The sequence below is a fragment of the Balaenoptera acutorostrata genome, chromosome 18 (genome assembly GCF_949987535.1).
Source record: "Balaenoptera acutorostrata chromosome 18, mBalAcu1.1, whole genome shotgun sequence".
In the NCBI taxonomy this organism is placed as follows: Eukaryota; Metazoa; Chordata; class Mammalia; order Artiodactyla; family Balaenopteridae; genus Balaenoptera; species Balaenoptera acutorostrata.
In genome coordinates, this window is record NC_080081.1 from 73735945 (window position 1) to 73752754 (window position 16810).

Below are 16810 nucleotides of genomic sequence, written 5' to 3' on the forward strand. Positions count from 1 at the left end.
TAAATAAATAAATAAATAAATAATTTTTAAAAAAAGGCCTTCCAAAATGAAGGGATAAACTTTAAAAAATAAATAAATAAATAAAGTATAGCATTTTCTATACAAGCGAACACTATATGCATAATATTGTACTTACTTCGAAATTCTCTAGTTTAACAGGACAAGTTCTTGATTTTTCTGTTACCAACTAGCTGTGCGGTCACCATCAACTAACAACTTGACCCTCAACTTTATACCTTGAGATTATTTCCTTAGTCCTACCACATGTCAGAAGACAGAGAACACTTTAAAAATCAATAGCAGTAATTTTGTATTCAGAGACATCCAAAAAAATTGAAAACAAAACCTCAAAGAGATATTTGCACACCCATATTCACTGCAGCATTATTCACAATAGCCAAGAGGTAGAAGCAAACCAAATGTCCATGGACAAACAAATGGATAAAGAAAACGTGGTAAATACATACAATAGACTATTATTCAGCCTTAAAAAGGGAAATCCTGTCATATGCGACAATATGGATAAACCTTGAGGACATTATGCTAAGTAAAATCACAAAAAGACAAAAACTGTATGATTCCACTTTTATGAGGTACCTAGAGTAGTCAAATTCATAGAGACAAAGTAAAATGGTAGTTGCCAGGGCTACAGGGAGAAGTTGTTATTCAATGGGTACAGAATTTCAGTTTCGCAAGATGAAAAGGTTCTAGAGATATGTTGTACAACAGTGTGAATATAGCAAACACTCCTGAACTGTACACTTAAAAATGGTTAAGATGGTAAATTTTATGTTTTTTTTTAACAATTAAAGAAATTTTTACTTTTTTTTTAAAGGCAAAAAATTTTTTAAAAACCTTTACCATTCTCAAGCAGAGTCAAAATCATGGTGTGCACATCCCACCAGCACCCCTACTTAATTAAAAACAACAACAACAACAAAAATCACTCTTAGCCAGTGGGTAATACAAAGAGTTTGCTGACTCCTGGTGTAAACCAATGTACTTCATAAAATACACTGGGCTCTTACTGATGATTAGAACATTTTCTAAAACCTAGATCAATAATTAATTACTCTAAAGTTCTTTTTTTACATTTGCAAAGTATATACTTGAAACTCTCGGTTATTTTTTTTTTCCTCATTGCTTAAAAAAGAATGCTTCAGGGGCTTCCCTGGTGGCGCAGTGGTTGAGAATCTGCCTGCTAATGCAGGGGACATGGGTTCAAGCCCTGGTCTGGGAAGATCCCACATGCCGTGGAGCAACTGGGCCCATGAGCCACAACTACTGAGCCTGCACGTCTGGAGCCTGTGCTCCGCAACAAGAGAGGCCGCGATAGTGAGAGGCCTGCGCACCGCGATGAAGAGTGGCCCCCACTTGCCGCAACTAAAGAAAGCCCTCGCACGGAAACGAAGACCCAACACAGCCACATAATAATAAATAAATAAATAAATAAATAAATAAATAAATAAAGGGGAAAAGATGGTTCAATTAAAAAAAAAAAAAAAAGAATGCTTCAAAAACTAAAAATGCAAAAAACACATCTAACCGTAATAGTTAAAACCACTGTTCTGAGAACAGAGACTTCTCTATTCTGGTAGTCCTTGGTTAAATAACTCTACTGAAATATTACGTATTGTTCAGAAGAGGGAAAAAAGTAATTTTCTTCTAGAATCAGTAAGTTTTATTTTTCTCTCTTTCCAGTGCTCACAATTCTACAACTTTATTCTGAGCTAGTTAATTAGTAAACTCTGTAGAGTCTGGTGTTACAGATGAGCTGAGCTGTCAAGTCTCCTAAAGTCAAGCCCTCCCCTTGTGCAATAGAGCCTGTTATTTGCTCTAGGGATATCCCTCCAGCAATTCTGTGACACTTTCTTCTATTTTTCCCTCTCTACTGGATATAACCAGCATACAAACATGCTGTTATTTTTCCCAACTTAAAAACAAACAAAAGTAAAACTTTTCCCTCCAGGTACTACCTCACGTCTATATTTCTCAATTCTTCCTCTCCCATTTTCCATCACTCACTCCAATCAGGCTTTTACCACTACTACTTTACCAAAACTACTCTAATCAAGGCCTGCAAGGACCCCCATGACACTCCAGTCATTGGTGAGGTGAGTCCTCAGTCACCTTGAGTTCTCACTGGAATTGACAGTAAATCACTCCTTCCTTCATTAAATATTTTTTCACTTGACATCCAGGACAATATACTTTCCTTCCTGAGATTACGCCTACCTCACTCTCCATGTCTCTCACTTCTTTGCTGGTTCCACTTCACCTCCCAAACTTTTTAATGCTGCAGTGTTCCAGGGCTCAGTTTTGCAGCTCTTTATCCACACTCTTGGTAAACTCACCCAGCCTCATGGTTCAATTACTTACTGAACCATGTAAGTTCATGTAAGTTTGCTGATGACCCCCAAATGTATATATCCAATCTTATACTCTCCACCTAACACTAGACACATAGATCCAACTGTTTACTCCATTAACCCAGTTATTAGATAGATGCCTCAAGCTTGATTGCTCCTGATCTCCTGATCTTTCCCCCAGATTTCCCTCTTCCCAAAGTCTTTCTCAGTTCAGCAACCGGCAGCTCCATCCTTCCAATTATTCAAGCCAAATATCTGGGGATCATCCTTGATTCCTCCCTTTCCTACCACATACCCCACTCTTTCAGCATATCCTTTTAACTATCAAAATACATATAGAATTCAACCATGCCTCATCAACCTGGCCGCTACTTGTTCTCCCTGGAATACTACAACTGCCTTCCAACCATTTCCCTGCTTCAGATCTTGCCCATCACATTTTTTTCAACATGAAAATCAGATCATGTCACTCCTCTGCCAAAATCCCTACTATGGTTCTTTATTTCATAGTAAAAGCCAGCAAATGGCCTACAAGGCTTTACTGGATCCATCCCATCATCCCTTATGCTGCTTCACTCACTCCGATCCAGCTCTGCTGGTTTCCCTGCAGTAGCACAAACAGGGACAGGCAACCTCCCCTCTCTCAGGACCCTGTATCTGCTACTCTCCCCACCTGGAAGGCTCACTCCTCAGGTATCCACAGGACTTGTTCATCTCTTTCAGATCTTTGCTCAAATGTCACTTTCTCAACGAAGAGTTTCCTCCTACACTTTTTTTAAAATTGCAAACTACCCACTCTCTGATACTCCAGTCCCTGTGGCTTTATTTTTCTCCACAGCACTTTTCATTACCTCACACAAAAAAGTATGCTTTCCTTTTTTATTTTCTTTCCCAATCTAGAATACAGCCTTGTTGAGAGCAAGAAATTTTTGTTTTATTCACTGTATCCTAGCATCTGGAACAGTGCCAACATGGTGACACACAAATAAATATTTATTGCATAAATGCAAAAAAATAATTTATTTCTATTTGTAAGAATACCTGAAATTTTCTTTAAGTGTTACCCAACAAAAGTATCTATCACCAACAGTATAATATAGTCTAGTATTTTCCAAAACTGGCTGATCATCAGACAGTTCATAAAAGTTATAAAACTACAGAATTCTGGGCCTACTCTATTTAATAAGCACCTAGGTGAGACTCAGAAATTTTTAAAAAGCATTCCAAGTGATTCTGATGAACTGCTAGTTTACCTGGAATAATACATATCTGAAATTAGAAGACTGTATTCCAATCACTGCTCTGCTGCTTTATGAAGATGTTGTGTTCCTAAACACTCTGCATCTGTTTTCTTATTCACAACATGGGAATACCTACCTTGCAAAGTTTTGAGAATTAAGTATGTATATGACAGTTTCATAAGTTGTCAAGTACAGTAAAATATAGAGTATTATGGAATTTAATGAGCTCCTGTGTAAAAAGTTGTACCAGTGGGTACAAATTACTACAATTCTAAGATATTTAGACCCTTAAGTACATAATATTTAGAGATTAATAAACTTTTCAATAAGTCCCAAAGTTAATAAACCAACACATGAGAATAACAACAGCTAAAAGGACCCCCACAAGGTTTAAAAAAAAAAATCTTGAAATATATTCTCTCTTCTCACAAGTCTAATGACAATAAAAACAAACATCTTCATGTAATAACTCAGGAAATCAAGTGGCAAAATAAAACAAAATATTTAAAATTACATACCAGACAGATCTAGAGACTATCTACATATTAAAAACATACAGTCTAAAAACTACAAAATGAGTACAAATTTAAACACTGAAGAAAAAAGCAAAAGGCGAAAACTTCAATACCATCTAAGATTAATACTTTACCTGCAGATCCTCACACAAAAAGACAGATTCTTGGAAACTAATTCGGTAAGTCTTTAAGGTTTTTAACTTTCCCTTCGTCCTACAAGCAGGGCAATACCCATCTGACGGTACTTTAGCTGAATCATAATTCTAAAAGAGAAAAAAAGTAAATTAAAATATAGACATTCCTAGATTGTATCAAATTACAAAAAGTTAAATGGAAAAGTAAACAGAAAAAAAATGTACAATTTTTACCTAGAAGTGTCCTGGCAAGATATCTTAAAAATGGCAAATAAAAGAAATGCATATAGGCTTTAATACAGCTATTGTTCCAGAAAGAATATATTCTAGTTTTAAATATTAAATTAAGTGTTAAAAATAGCATCAGTTTTATCTGCAAGACAAAAAGTAACGTCAACTGTCACTGTAAATACGTTCAACATTTTCAAATAGTAAACTATACGGTCTATGTTTTATTTCTACTTTTACATATCAATAAAACATAGAGAGGTAAACAGAGAACAATCTTTCGCCATTACTGTAAGATTTCCGTGGAAGATACAATTTTTAAAAAATTAACTGGTAAAATTAAAACCAAATTTAAGTCTTAAAAATAGGAGAGAAAAAACCAACTTTGCACTGAGGCAAAAAATAAGTTCACTAACTTTTCCCAAATACCCCACCATGTGGAGTGAAGATATCCCTATATCAGTCCCTGGTCCAATCACTGGCAAACCATTTCCAATCTTCGGGGAATCCATCATTCCGAGTCATTGGCTAATTTATGTCACTTGAAACATGTCAATATCACTAAGGATTTTTCAATGAACCCTGGAAAAAAAAAAGTTAATAGACAATTTTTATAAGATGTATGTATATTAAGTATATTTTGAGAACTATATATCTTATGTTAAACATATTCTGAAATTGTAATCTTGAAGTGAAAACAAAATACCTAAATTTATTTAAAGATCTAGCAAATTTGTGGAGAGAGGGCAAAAACTGGCAATAGGACCAGTCTTCACAGTAGACTCATTTGTAAGCAAATTTATCAAAACTTGTAATAGAGATAGCTATTACTTAAATATATTAACGAGACCTTGAAAACCTAAGGTTTTAGTCTACGCACAACTTGAAACAAATCTGTAAGCATTATACCAAGAAAATATTTAAATAAAACACAGATCCATTGTGCCATTACTTAACAAGGACAAAAGAACCCCATACATTCCTATTGCTTTCAACTGCCAAGAATACATCACCAACTGAGAACAGTGCCACTTTTTAAATAAAAGCTGCCAACAAAATACTATTTTACATTAAAGTAAATAATCTGTAACAGAACAAAAATATAAACACTGTCAATCGTACAATGTTTTGAGTGTAGACCCATGGAGTAGAATCACATTTAGTAAAGCTGAAATTATGAAACTGGAGCTCAGTGTAAGGGAAAAGTAATTGTTAACAGTGGTTTAGATATGGATTTAAAATACAAGGAAAACAAGATAAAGGAGAACTTTAAGCAGAGTGAATCACCACTTCACAGGGATGTTGTAAAACACTTTCAAGCAAAATATTTCCCAAATCTAAGAATCCATGATTCTATGACAACCACTTCCTAGGAAACTGGGGCTCACAGATTCACTTTAAAAACTAGTTATGCTATTGTTTCCCGCTGTATAAACTTTACACACCATTCAAGCCAAGGAATAATTTCAAAAATAAAAATGCTTTTTAGAAAAGTATCAGTGGAGGATAGCCTCATCCACCAGAGGGCAGACAGCAGAAGCAAGAAGAACTACAATTCTGCAGCCTGTGGAAGGAAAACCACATTCACAGAAAGACAGACAAAATGAAAAGGGAGAGGACTTTGTACCAGAAGAAGGAACAAGACAAAACCCCAGAAAAACAACTAAATGAAGTGGAGATAGGCAACCTTCCAGAAAAAGAAATTGAACAATGATAGCGAAGATGATCCAGGACCTCGGAAAAAGAATGGAGGCAAAGATCGAGAAGGTGCAAGAAATGTTTAGCAAAGACCTAGAAGAATTAAAGAACAAACACCTAGAAGAATCAAAGAACAAACAAACAGAGATGAACAATACAATAACTGAAATGAAAAATACACTAGGAAGGAATCAGTAACAGAATAACTGAGGCAGAAGAACGGATAAGTGACCTGGGAGACAGAATGGTGGAATTAACTGCTGCAGAACAGAATAAGGAAAAAGAATGAAAAGAAATGAAGACAGCCTAAGAGACCTCTGGGACAACATTAACCACAACAACATTTGCATTATAAGGGTCCCAGAAGGAGATAGAGAGAAAGGACCCAAGAAAATATTTGAAGAGATTATACTCAAAAACTTCCCTAACATGGTAAAGGAAATAGCCACCAAAGTCCAGGAAGCGCAGAGAGTCCCAGGCAGGATAAGCCCAAGGAGAAACACGCCGAGACACATAGTAATCAAATTTGCAAAAATTAAAGACAAAAAAAAATTATCGAAAGCAACAAGGGAAAAACGACAAATAACATACAAGGGAACTCCCATAAGGTTAACAGTTGATTTCTCAGCAGAAATTCTACAAGTCAGAAGGAAGTGGCACGATATATTTAAAGTGATGAAAGGGAAGAACCTACAACCAAGATTACTCTACCCGGCAAGGATCTCATTCAGATTCGACAGAGAAATCAAAAGCTTTACAGACAAGCAAAAGCTAAGAGAATTCAGCACCACCAAACCAACTCCACAACAAATGCTAAAGGAACTTCTCTAAGTAGGAAACACAAGAGAAGAAAAGGACCTACAAAAACAAACACAAAACAATTAAGAAAATGGTCATAGGAACATACATATCGATAATTACCTTAAACGTGAATGGATTAAATGCTCCAACCAAAAGACACAGGCTTGCTGAATGGATACAAAAACAAGACCCATCTATAAGCTGTCTACAAGGGACCCACTTCAGACCGAGGGACACATATAGACTGAATGTGAGGGGATGGAAAAAGATATTCCATGCAACTGAAAATCAAAAGAAAGCTGGAGTAGCAATACTCATATCAGATAAAATAGACTTTGAAATAAAGAATGTTACTAGAGACAAGAAAGAACACTACATAATGCTCAAGGGATCAATCCAAAAAGAAGATGTAACAATTACAAATGTTTATGCACCCAACACAGGAGCACCTCAATGCATAAGGCAACTGCTAACAGCTATAAAAGAGGAAATCAACAGTAACACAATAATAGTGGGGGACTTTAACACCTCACACTAATGGACAGATCATCCAGACAGAAAATTAATAAGAAAACACAAGCTTTAAATGACACAGTAGACCAGATAGATTTAATTGATATTTATAGGACATTCCATCCAAAAGCAGCAGATTACACTTTCTTCTCAAGTGCACACAGAACATTCTCCAGGATAGATCACATCTTGGGTCACAAATCAAGCCTCAGTAAATTTAAGAAAATTGAAATCATATCAAGCATCTTTTCCGACCACAACGCTATGAGATTAGAAATCAATTACAGGGAAAAAAACGTAAAAAACACAAACACATAGAGGCTAAACAATACATTACCAAATAACCAAGAGATCACTGAAGAAATCAAAGAGGAAATCAAAAAATACCTAAAGACAAATTACAATGAAACATGACGATCCAAAACCTATGGATGCAGCAAAAGCAGTTCTAAGAGGGAAGTTTATAGCACTACAAGCCTACCTCAAGAAACAGAAAAATCTCAAATAAACAATCTAACCTTACACCTAAAGGAACTAGAGAAAGAAGAACAAACAAAACCCAAAGTTAGTAGAAGGAAAGAAATCATAAAGATGAGAGCAGAAATAAATGAAATAGAAACAAAGAAAACAATAGCAAAGACCAATAAAACTAAAAGCTGGTTCTTTGAAAGGATAAACAAAACTGATAAACCTTTAGCCAGACTCATGAACAAAAAGAGGGAAAGGACTCAAATCAATAAAATCAGAAAGAAAAAGGAGAAGTTACAACAGACACCCCAGAAATACAAAGCATCATAAGAGACTACTACAATCAACTCTATGCCAATAAAATGGACAACCTGGAAGAAATGGACAAATTCTTAGAAAGGTATAACCTTCTAAGACTGAACCAGGAAGAAACAGAAAATATGAACAGACCAATAACAACTAAAGAAATTGAAACTGTGATTAACAATCTTCCAACAACCAAAAGTCCAGGACCAGATGGCTTCACAGGTGAATTCCATCAAACATTTAGAGAAGAGCTAACACCCATCCTTCTCAAACTCTTCCACAAAATTGCAGAGGAAGGAACACTCCCAAACTCATTCTATGAGGCCACCACCACCCTGATACCAAAACCAGACAAAGATTCTACAAAAAAGGAAAATTATAGACCAACATCACTGATGAATATAGATGCAAAAATCCTCAAGAAAATAGTAGCAAACAGAATCCAACAACACATTAAAAGGATTATAGGCTTCCCTGGTGGCGCAGTGGTTGAGAGTCTGCCTGCTAATGCAGGGGACACGGGTTCGTGCCCCGGTCCGGGAAGATCCCACATGCCCCGGAGCAACTGGGCCCGTGAGCCACAATTACTGAGCCTGCGCGTCTGGAGCCTGTGCTCCGCAACAAGAGAGGCCGCAACAGTGAGAGGCCTGCGCACCGCGATGAAGAGTGGCCCCCGCTCGCCACAACTAGAGGAAACCCTCACACAGAGACGAAGACCCGACACAGCCAAAAATAAAAAAATAAATAATTTAAAAAAAAAAAAAAAAAAAAAAGGATTATACACCACGATGAAGTGGGATTTATCCCAGGGATGCAAGGATTCTTCAATATACGCAAATCAATCAATGTGATACACCATATTAACAAATTGAAGAATAAAAACCATATGATCATCTCAATAGATGCAGCAAAAGCTTCTGACGAAATTCAACACCCATTTATGATAAAAACTCTCCAGAAAGTTGGCAGAGAGGGAACCTACCTCAACATAATAAAGGCCATATATGACAAACTCACAGCAAACAACATTCTCAAGGGTGAAAAACTGGAAGTATTTCCTCTAAAATCAGGAACAAGACAAGGATGTCCACTCTCACCACTATTATTCAACATAGTTTTGAAAGTCCTAGCCATGGCAATCAGAGAAGAAAAAGAAATAAAAGGAACACAAATTGGAAAAGAAGAAGTAAAACAGTCACTGTTTGCAGATGACATGATACTATACGTAGAGAATCCTAAAACTGCCACCAGAAAACTACTAGAGCTAATCAATGAATTTGGTAAAGTTGCAGGATACAAAAATTAATGCACAGAAATCTCTTGCATTCCTATACACTAACAACAAAAGATCAGAAAGAGAAATTAAGGAAACAATCCCATTCACCACTGCAACAAAAAGAATAAAGTACCTAGGAATAAACCTACCTAAGGAGATAAAAGACCTGTACTCAGAAAACTATAAGACACAGATGAAAGAAATCAAAGATGACACAAACAGATGGAGAGACATATCATGTTCTTGGATTGGAAGAATCAACCTTGTGAAAATGACTATACTACCCAAAGCAATCTACAGATTCAATGCAATCCCTGTCAAATTACCAGTGGCATTTTTTACAGAACTAGAACAAAAAAACTTAAAGTTTGTATGGAAACACAAAAGACCCCGAATAGCCAAAGCAGTCTTGAGGGAAAAAAACGGAGCTGGAGGAATCAGACTCCCTGACTTCAGACTCTACTAAAAAGCTACAGTAATCAAGACAATATGGTACTGGCACAAAAACAGAAATATAGATCAATGGAACAGGATAGAAAGCCCAGAGACAAATCCACGCACCTATGGTCAACTAATCTATGACAAAGGAGGCAAGGATATACAATGGAGAAAAGAGAGCCTCTTCAGTAAGTAGTGCTGGGAAAACTGGACAGCTACATGTGAAAGAATGAAATTAGAACACTCCCTAACACCATACACAAAAATAAACTCAAAATGGATTCGAGACCTAAATGTAAGAGCAGACAGTATAAAACTCTTAAGAGGAAAACATAGGCAGAACACTATGACATAAATCACAGCAAGATCCTTTTTGACCCACTTCCTAGAGAAATGTAAATAAAAACAAAAATAAACAAATGGGACCTAATGAAACTTAAAAGCTTTTGCACAGCAAAAGAAACCATAAGCAAGACGAAAAGACAACCCTCAGAATGGGAGAAAATATTTGCATATATTTTGAAGCAACTGACAAAGGATTAATCTCCAAAATTTACAAGCAGCTCATGCAGCTCAATATCAAAAAAACAAACCCAATCCAAAAATGGGCAGAAGACCTAAATAGACATTTCTCCAAAGAAGATATACAGATTGCCAACAAACACATGAAAGGATGCTCAACATCACTAACCATTAGAGAAATGCAAATCAAAACTACAATGAGGTATCACCTCACACCAGTTAGAATGGGCATCATCAGAAAATCTACAAACAACAAATGCTGGAGAGGGTGTGGAGAAAAGGGAACCCTCTTGCAGTGTTGGTGGGAATGTAAAATGATACAGCCACTATGGAGAACAGTAATGGAGGTTCCTTAAAAAACTAAAAATAGAACTACCATATGACCTAGCAATCCGACTACTGGGCATATACCCTGAGAAAACCATAATTCAAAGACACATGCACCCCAATGTTCACTGCAGCACTATTTACAACAGCCAGGTCATGGAAGCAACCTAAACGCCCATCGACAGACGAATGGATAAAGAAGATGTGGTACATATATACAATGGAATATTACTCAGGAATCAAAAGGAACGAAATTGGGTCATTTGTAGAGATGTGGATGGACCTAGAGACTGTCATACATGGTGAAGTCAGAAAGAGAAAAACAAATATCGTATATTAACGCATATATGTGGAACCTAGAAAAATGGTACAGATGAACTGGTTTGCAGGGTAGAAATAGAGACACAGATGTAGAGAACAAACTGTATGGACACCAAGGGGGGAAAGTGGTGGGGGTGGTGGTGGTGGGATGACCTGGGAGATTGGCATTGACATGCATACACTAATAGATATAAAATAGATAACAAGAACCTGCTGTATACAAAATAAATAAAATAAAATTCAAATATGCAAAAAGAAAAAAGTATCAGTGGATCTCAATATGCTATTCCTAAAGAAATACCCATAAGCAGGGTTTCTCAACCACAGGATTATAGACATTTTGGACCAGATAATTCTTTTGTTGTGAGGGCTGCCCTGTGTGTTAAGAGGATGTTCAGCAGCATCGATGACTGCTGTGTGCTAGTTGCCAACAGCACCCACCCCTCAGTTGTGACCATGTCTCTAGACATGGCCAAATGTCCCTCCCTCCTCCCTGCTCCCAGGGGGAGGGGCAGAAATCACCCCATTGAGAACCACTGCCAAAAGGGTAAAAACAAGTGTAGTGATAACTTTTTAAGCTCCTCACAGACAATACTAATTTCTTAACTTTGGCTGGTTCTATTTACAATCTACTCACAAAAGGGAACTATATAATAAAGTGTCAAACTTCTGGTTCCAGAGTGGATAAAAGCATGAACTTTAGGTTCAGAAATTTATTTGTGAAGTTAGTTTGTTCTAAGAATTAAATGTGATAATACACATAAAATGCTTAGCACCTGACATATAGTAAATTTCAACCACTATTTGGTGCTATTTTATACTTTATGCAGAAAATATGCAGCATAGCTTGGATCATTATGCAGTATTCTCAAAAGGGAAGTTGGTAAGCTATGTATCTTGAACAAATTTTTTTTGATGAAAATTTCCATCCACCTGAGGGGTGAAGAAAACTTTTCCAGCTGGTTCTCTCTCTCTCTCTCTGCTATAAGTAAAACATGAGGAGCCTTCAAATCTGCTCTCCTGATCCTATCACCCAACGTTTCAATGGGAAAAACAGGCAGGTTGGTGGTTGAAATCCTTAACATGCAGAACATCCAAAAGAAAATTCACTTAAAAAAATACCAAAGGTAGGCTATTCAGGTCTTCCAAATACAATTTACTGGGTCCTATGTACAAAACCCTGGGGTGATTCTTACAACTTAATTTGTTTCTAAATGACTGCCTTCATTGTCCTCCCTTCAAAATTACCTGTTCCTGCTCCTCTTGCTTGTATCTCACCTAGATTTTGGCACCTCCATCCTTACAAACACACAAACTAGAACATCTGAGTGGTTCTCGGGACTTCCCTGGCGGTCCAATGGTTAAGACTCCGTCCTCCCAATGCAGGGGGCACGGGTTCCATCCATGTTTGGGGAACTGGGGAACTAAGATACCGCATGTCACACGACGCGCACAAAAAAGAAAAAGAAAAATTTGAGTGGTTCTCTACTCTTTCACTTCCCTCTTCTTTACTTAGTGAAAGTCATCAAATCCTACGGACAGTTCTTTGGAAGCATCTCAAATCCCCACCTCTCTTTCTATCCCATTCCCACTCAGTATCATGCCAAAGTGATGCTTCTATAAAACAAGTCTGAGTCTGTCGCTGCTCAACTTAAAATCCTCTACTGACTCCAGTCTGATTACAGGAAAGTCCAAACAGCTCAGTATGACCTAAAGGTAGTGCTATGACCTAAAGCTCACTGTACTATGAGACCACTGGTTTTCCAGCCTTACCCTCCTCTACTTCACTTCAACTTCCGCATCTTTTTCATGATGCCCCCCCTTCTCATTACTTCTGTGATCCACTGATGCTCCAAAAGCCCGAATGTCAATTACTAACCCAGTAGGGACCCAGTTACAGCACAACCAAAGTGTGAAGTTGGCTCTGGGGATAGCGAAAGAAGCAATTAAGCTTAATTCACAGCCCCATGTGCAAAATGGGGAAACCCAGAGAACCAGCTGTTCGAAGAAGGCCTTATACCCGTTTGAGCCTTCCCTCCAAGACCAAGTGGGCACGCGAACTGTCAAAGGTAAGGCCACAGCAGACTTGAGACCGAGGAACGGGATCGGCTTTCGGCGCCCAGCCCTGTCTGGTACCCAACCCAGCCGTCCAGAATCACAGACTAAGACACGTCACTTGCAAAACCCAACCTTGGAAACCGAGGAGGAGCAGGGTTCCGTTAATTCTCCCCGTCTCCACGCTCCTTGGGAAAGCGGGGGCGGGGGAAACTCTGGTTTCTCTTCAGCATTTACCTCTCTGAGTTCAAACGAATGAATCTGTGACTCCATTCTAATACCTTCACCACCAAGTCTTCCCACCTGAACCTACTCCCATCCTTTCCCCCTCCCAGCCTAGCCCCTCCTTTCAGCGAGCAACCGTCCCATAGATCACCCCAGCTGTGTCCCCCTGCCCTATTTCAGGAGCTGAGGGAAACTACTCCGTCTTCTCCCTTACCTGCCGCGGGTCCGCCCCTTCTTCGCGCCGGATCGCTCCGAACTCCTGTTCCAGCTCGAGCTCCACACCACAGAGCAACGTTCAACCCACGTTCCCCTCAGCCTGCCCCTCCCCCACCGGCCCCTCAGCTAGAAAAGCAGCTTCCGGTTTGAGTCCGCGGCTAAAGGGTTCCCCTTCCTGCCCCGCGCGGGACCTGAAAGGACGTAAGCGTGGAGGGGAAGGCGAGGACGGGAGCACTTCCGTCAGGCCGCCGCAGAGAGGCGTGGCTGTCCGCCCGGCTGCCGCAGTCGCAGTTTCAGCTGCGGCGACGACTAGGGGCGGGGCCGGTGGCTGCAGAGCCCGCCATATGTGAGTGGCTGGGTTTGGGGTGGCGACATTTCTGGAAGCTGCTGGAAAGCGCTCGAGTGGCGGAGGTGACGCCGGCGGCCAGGGGGTGGGGCGTGATTAAAACTAGTGCGCGGTCGGCAGCGGAGGGATTACGCTGAGGAAAAAAACGGGAACGCGTCTCGTTGCGCTCTGGCCGCGCGAGCCCGGGTCGGAAGGCGACGCGCCCTTGAGTGACTTGGGTGGGTGGGTGGGCGGGCGAGGAGGGAAGGGCTCCCCAGCCGGCGGAGGGTGCGATGGAGGCTCTGGGCCGGCGCCTCCTTGCAGCGCCGAGGTCACCGCGACGGCGGGCCGCGCGAGGCCCCCATAGTGCGCTCTCCTAAAGCTTCGGTGAGAGCCGAGCTGCCACAGAGCGTGTTCACAAAGGGTCACCACACACGGAGCTGCCCCTCCCTGTCTCCCTAAACCCCATCTGCGAGGCCAGGGGCTTTTCCACCAGGATTCTGGGTGTTTCTCCTCCTTTCCTCCCTCCCAGATCTTCTAACGGTAAGGGGAGTACCCGAGCACAGGAACTTTGCTCTCCAGGACCCATTCTTACTAGGCAGTGGCCGACGTGTCCCTGCTGCGCTCATTTCAGCTGCCCTGCCTTGTTTTAACTTCAGAGGAGGGGGGAGTTCTCATGGAGTTTCTAAGTTTAAGGCTCTGCTTTCGTAGGAAGGTCATGTGGTTTAAGGGACATCGTGACCGCGCGTGCTATTTCTGAGTCTGCGTTCTGAATCTTGGGGGCAGCATATTCCAGACGTCCTTCGCTCGATTGAGTTGTGTCCTGGATTAACAATGTGTAGTTTCTGACCATTTCTTTACAGAATAATCACCATGGGCATTTTGGACTGTGGCTTTTTTTCTTTAAAGTGGTCTCAAACTAATTATATTCTGGAATAATGCTGATAATTTTGATAGGATGGTATAGAGAAGGAAGTCCCGTGTACCAAGAAATTCTTCAGTGAGAAGGAATTTTAGTTTTCGGTTCTTCTGAATGCAAATGGCCAAGAATCCAACAGAGTTTGTTTTGTTTTTCTCCAGAAAACTGAAAAATAGGCTGGTTGGTGTTTGTTTACCTTTTCTGTGGTTGTACTAGATACCTAACGTGCCGTTGTATTGGTTGTCAGATCTAGCTAATTAGATTTTCTTTTATTTTAATGAGTTATGATGAAAATGCGAGGATGTAGTAAGTGTTTCTTCCTGAAACAGTAGCGGTAATTCAGAAGGTTTTTCTTTTTCACCCCTGGTATTTCCATTTTTAGAATGGAATACACTTTTTTGTAATGAACACTTGCTGAAAACGTCATACATTGAACAAATAATTGATTCAGTTAAAATGTCGCTAAAATTTTAAGATTGAAAGTCAACATGCCCAAACTGAATCATATCAGTCGTTGTTGTCTGCAAAGTTGATTTATAGTCTTTTAGTGCAAATTTGATTTTTTGCCGGGAGAAATTCTTTAATAGTAACAGAAACAAAATGGAGGTGGGGCTTGAGTTGTGGAAAGAAAAGAATGGATTTTAGTGTGTGCTGTGTTTTGATTCCAGAACTTTTCCTCTTGTAAAAAGTAGAAAAAGGCATAAAAGAGTTTATACGATTAAAGGAAGGATACTAATGTAGACGTCAATAAGGAGAGGTTGACTAGAAAACTCCCCTTTCGTTTGTATTAGAGTAATGGTCCGAAGGTGAGAAAATTTGTGTACATTTCTGCTTATTTCTCACCAATATATTTGGAATGCCTCTTTCTATGAACATTGGTCCTCAAGAGTGCAGTTACCTTCCAGTAGGATTCAAGCTCATTGCCTCCATACCCTTGTTAGCAATGTATAAAACTCCTGTCAGGAGAAGTTTTATTTACCTATTTTCATTTAAAAAACGAACATGATTTAATCAAATGGAGTTTTTTATAAATTAATAATAAGCAGCCCCAATAGGAATACAGTGTTGTACAATTAGGATTTTTTTTTTCCTCTTCTCACATTTTCAGCTTTTGCCCCCCTCTGCTAGATTGGATTCCTTAATAACAAAACAAGTCTGCCCAAACATGGGATATAAAAGCTGCCTGCTATAACTGCTTGTTCCGGGCTCATCAAAAAGATGAACGTCAAAGTGACTAACCATATTTTCTAGCAGCACCGTTGTGAGTACAGTCTGTAGTCTCGTATCTAATTCCAACATTCAGAAGGCTTTGAAACCAGAAACGTTTTAAGCTTGGAGACAAAATTCATTTGGTAGCAAACTACAACCTGAACTAATGTAAAAGTTACATATATTCTGTATTTATCGCATATGTTTTGCTGAAGAAATATTAATATGTTTGATTATGGGGTGCTGCTCTTGGCCACTGGTATATGAGGTGTTACATAATGGTTTGTGTGCCTTGTGACATTCTTTAATTCCCGAAATTTCTTATTTCTTTTTTTTTTTTTTTTTTTTTTTTTTTTTTTTTTTTTTTTTTTTTTTTTTTTTTAAAGATTTATTTATTGATTGATTCATTACTATGTTGGGTCTTCGTTTCTGTGCTAGGGTTTCCTGTAGTTGTGGCAAGCGGGGGCTACTCTTCATCGCGGTGCGCGGGCCTCTCACTATTGCGGCCTCTCTTGTTGCGGAGCCCAGGCTCCAGACGCGCAGGCTCAGTAGTTGTGGCTCACGGGCCTAGTTGCTCCGCGGCATGTGGGATCTTCCCATACCAGGGCGCGAACCCGTGTCCCCTGCATTAGCAGGCAGATTCTCAACCGCTGCGCCACCAGGGAAGCCCCGAAATTTCTTATTTCTAAAACGCATTCAGCCCC

The 16810-nt window shown here is 39.4% G+C and overlaps 1 protein-coding gene across 4 annotated transcripts in view; it reads right to left on the reverse strand.

Annotated features, from left to right (window-relative positions):
• USPL1 (ubiquitin specific peptidase like 1) overlaps positions 1-13766 on the reverse strand; it is a 40047-nt gene extending 26281 nt beyond the window's left edge. For 2 of the 4 annotated variants that reach the window (XM_057533149.1, XM_007164164.2), the window contains exons 1-3: positions 12406-12692; positions 4904-5069; positions 4260-4388 (exon numbers count right to left, since the gene is read on the reverse strand). In XM_057533149.1, coding sequence (XP_057389132.1) covers positions 4260-4388; positions 4904-5002 — 228 coding nt within the window. In that variant the 5' untranslated portion in view covers positions 5003-5069; positions 12406-12692. Of the gene's footprint in view, positions 1-4259; positions 4389-4903; positions 5070-12405; positions 12693-13651 lie in introns of those variants that run through there. The other 2 variants (XM_007164163.2, XM_057533148.1) reach the window with 2 other exon arrangements.
• Positions 13767-16810: the final 3044 nt, after the last annotated feature.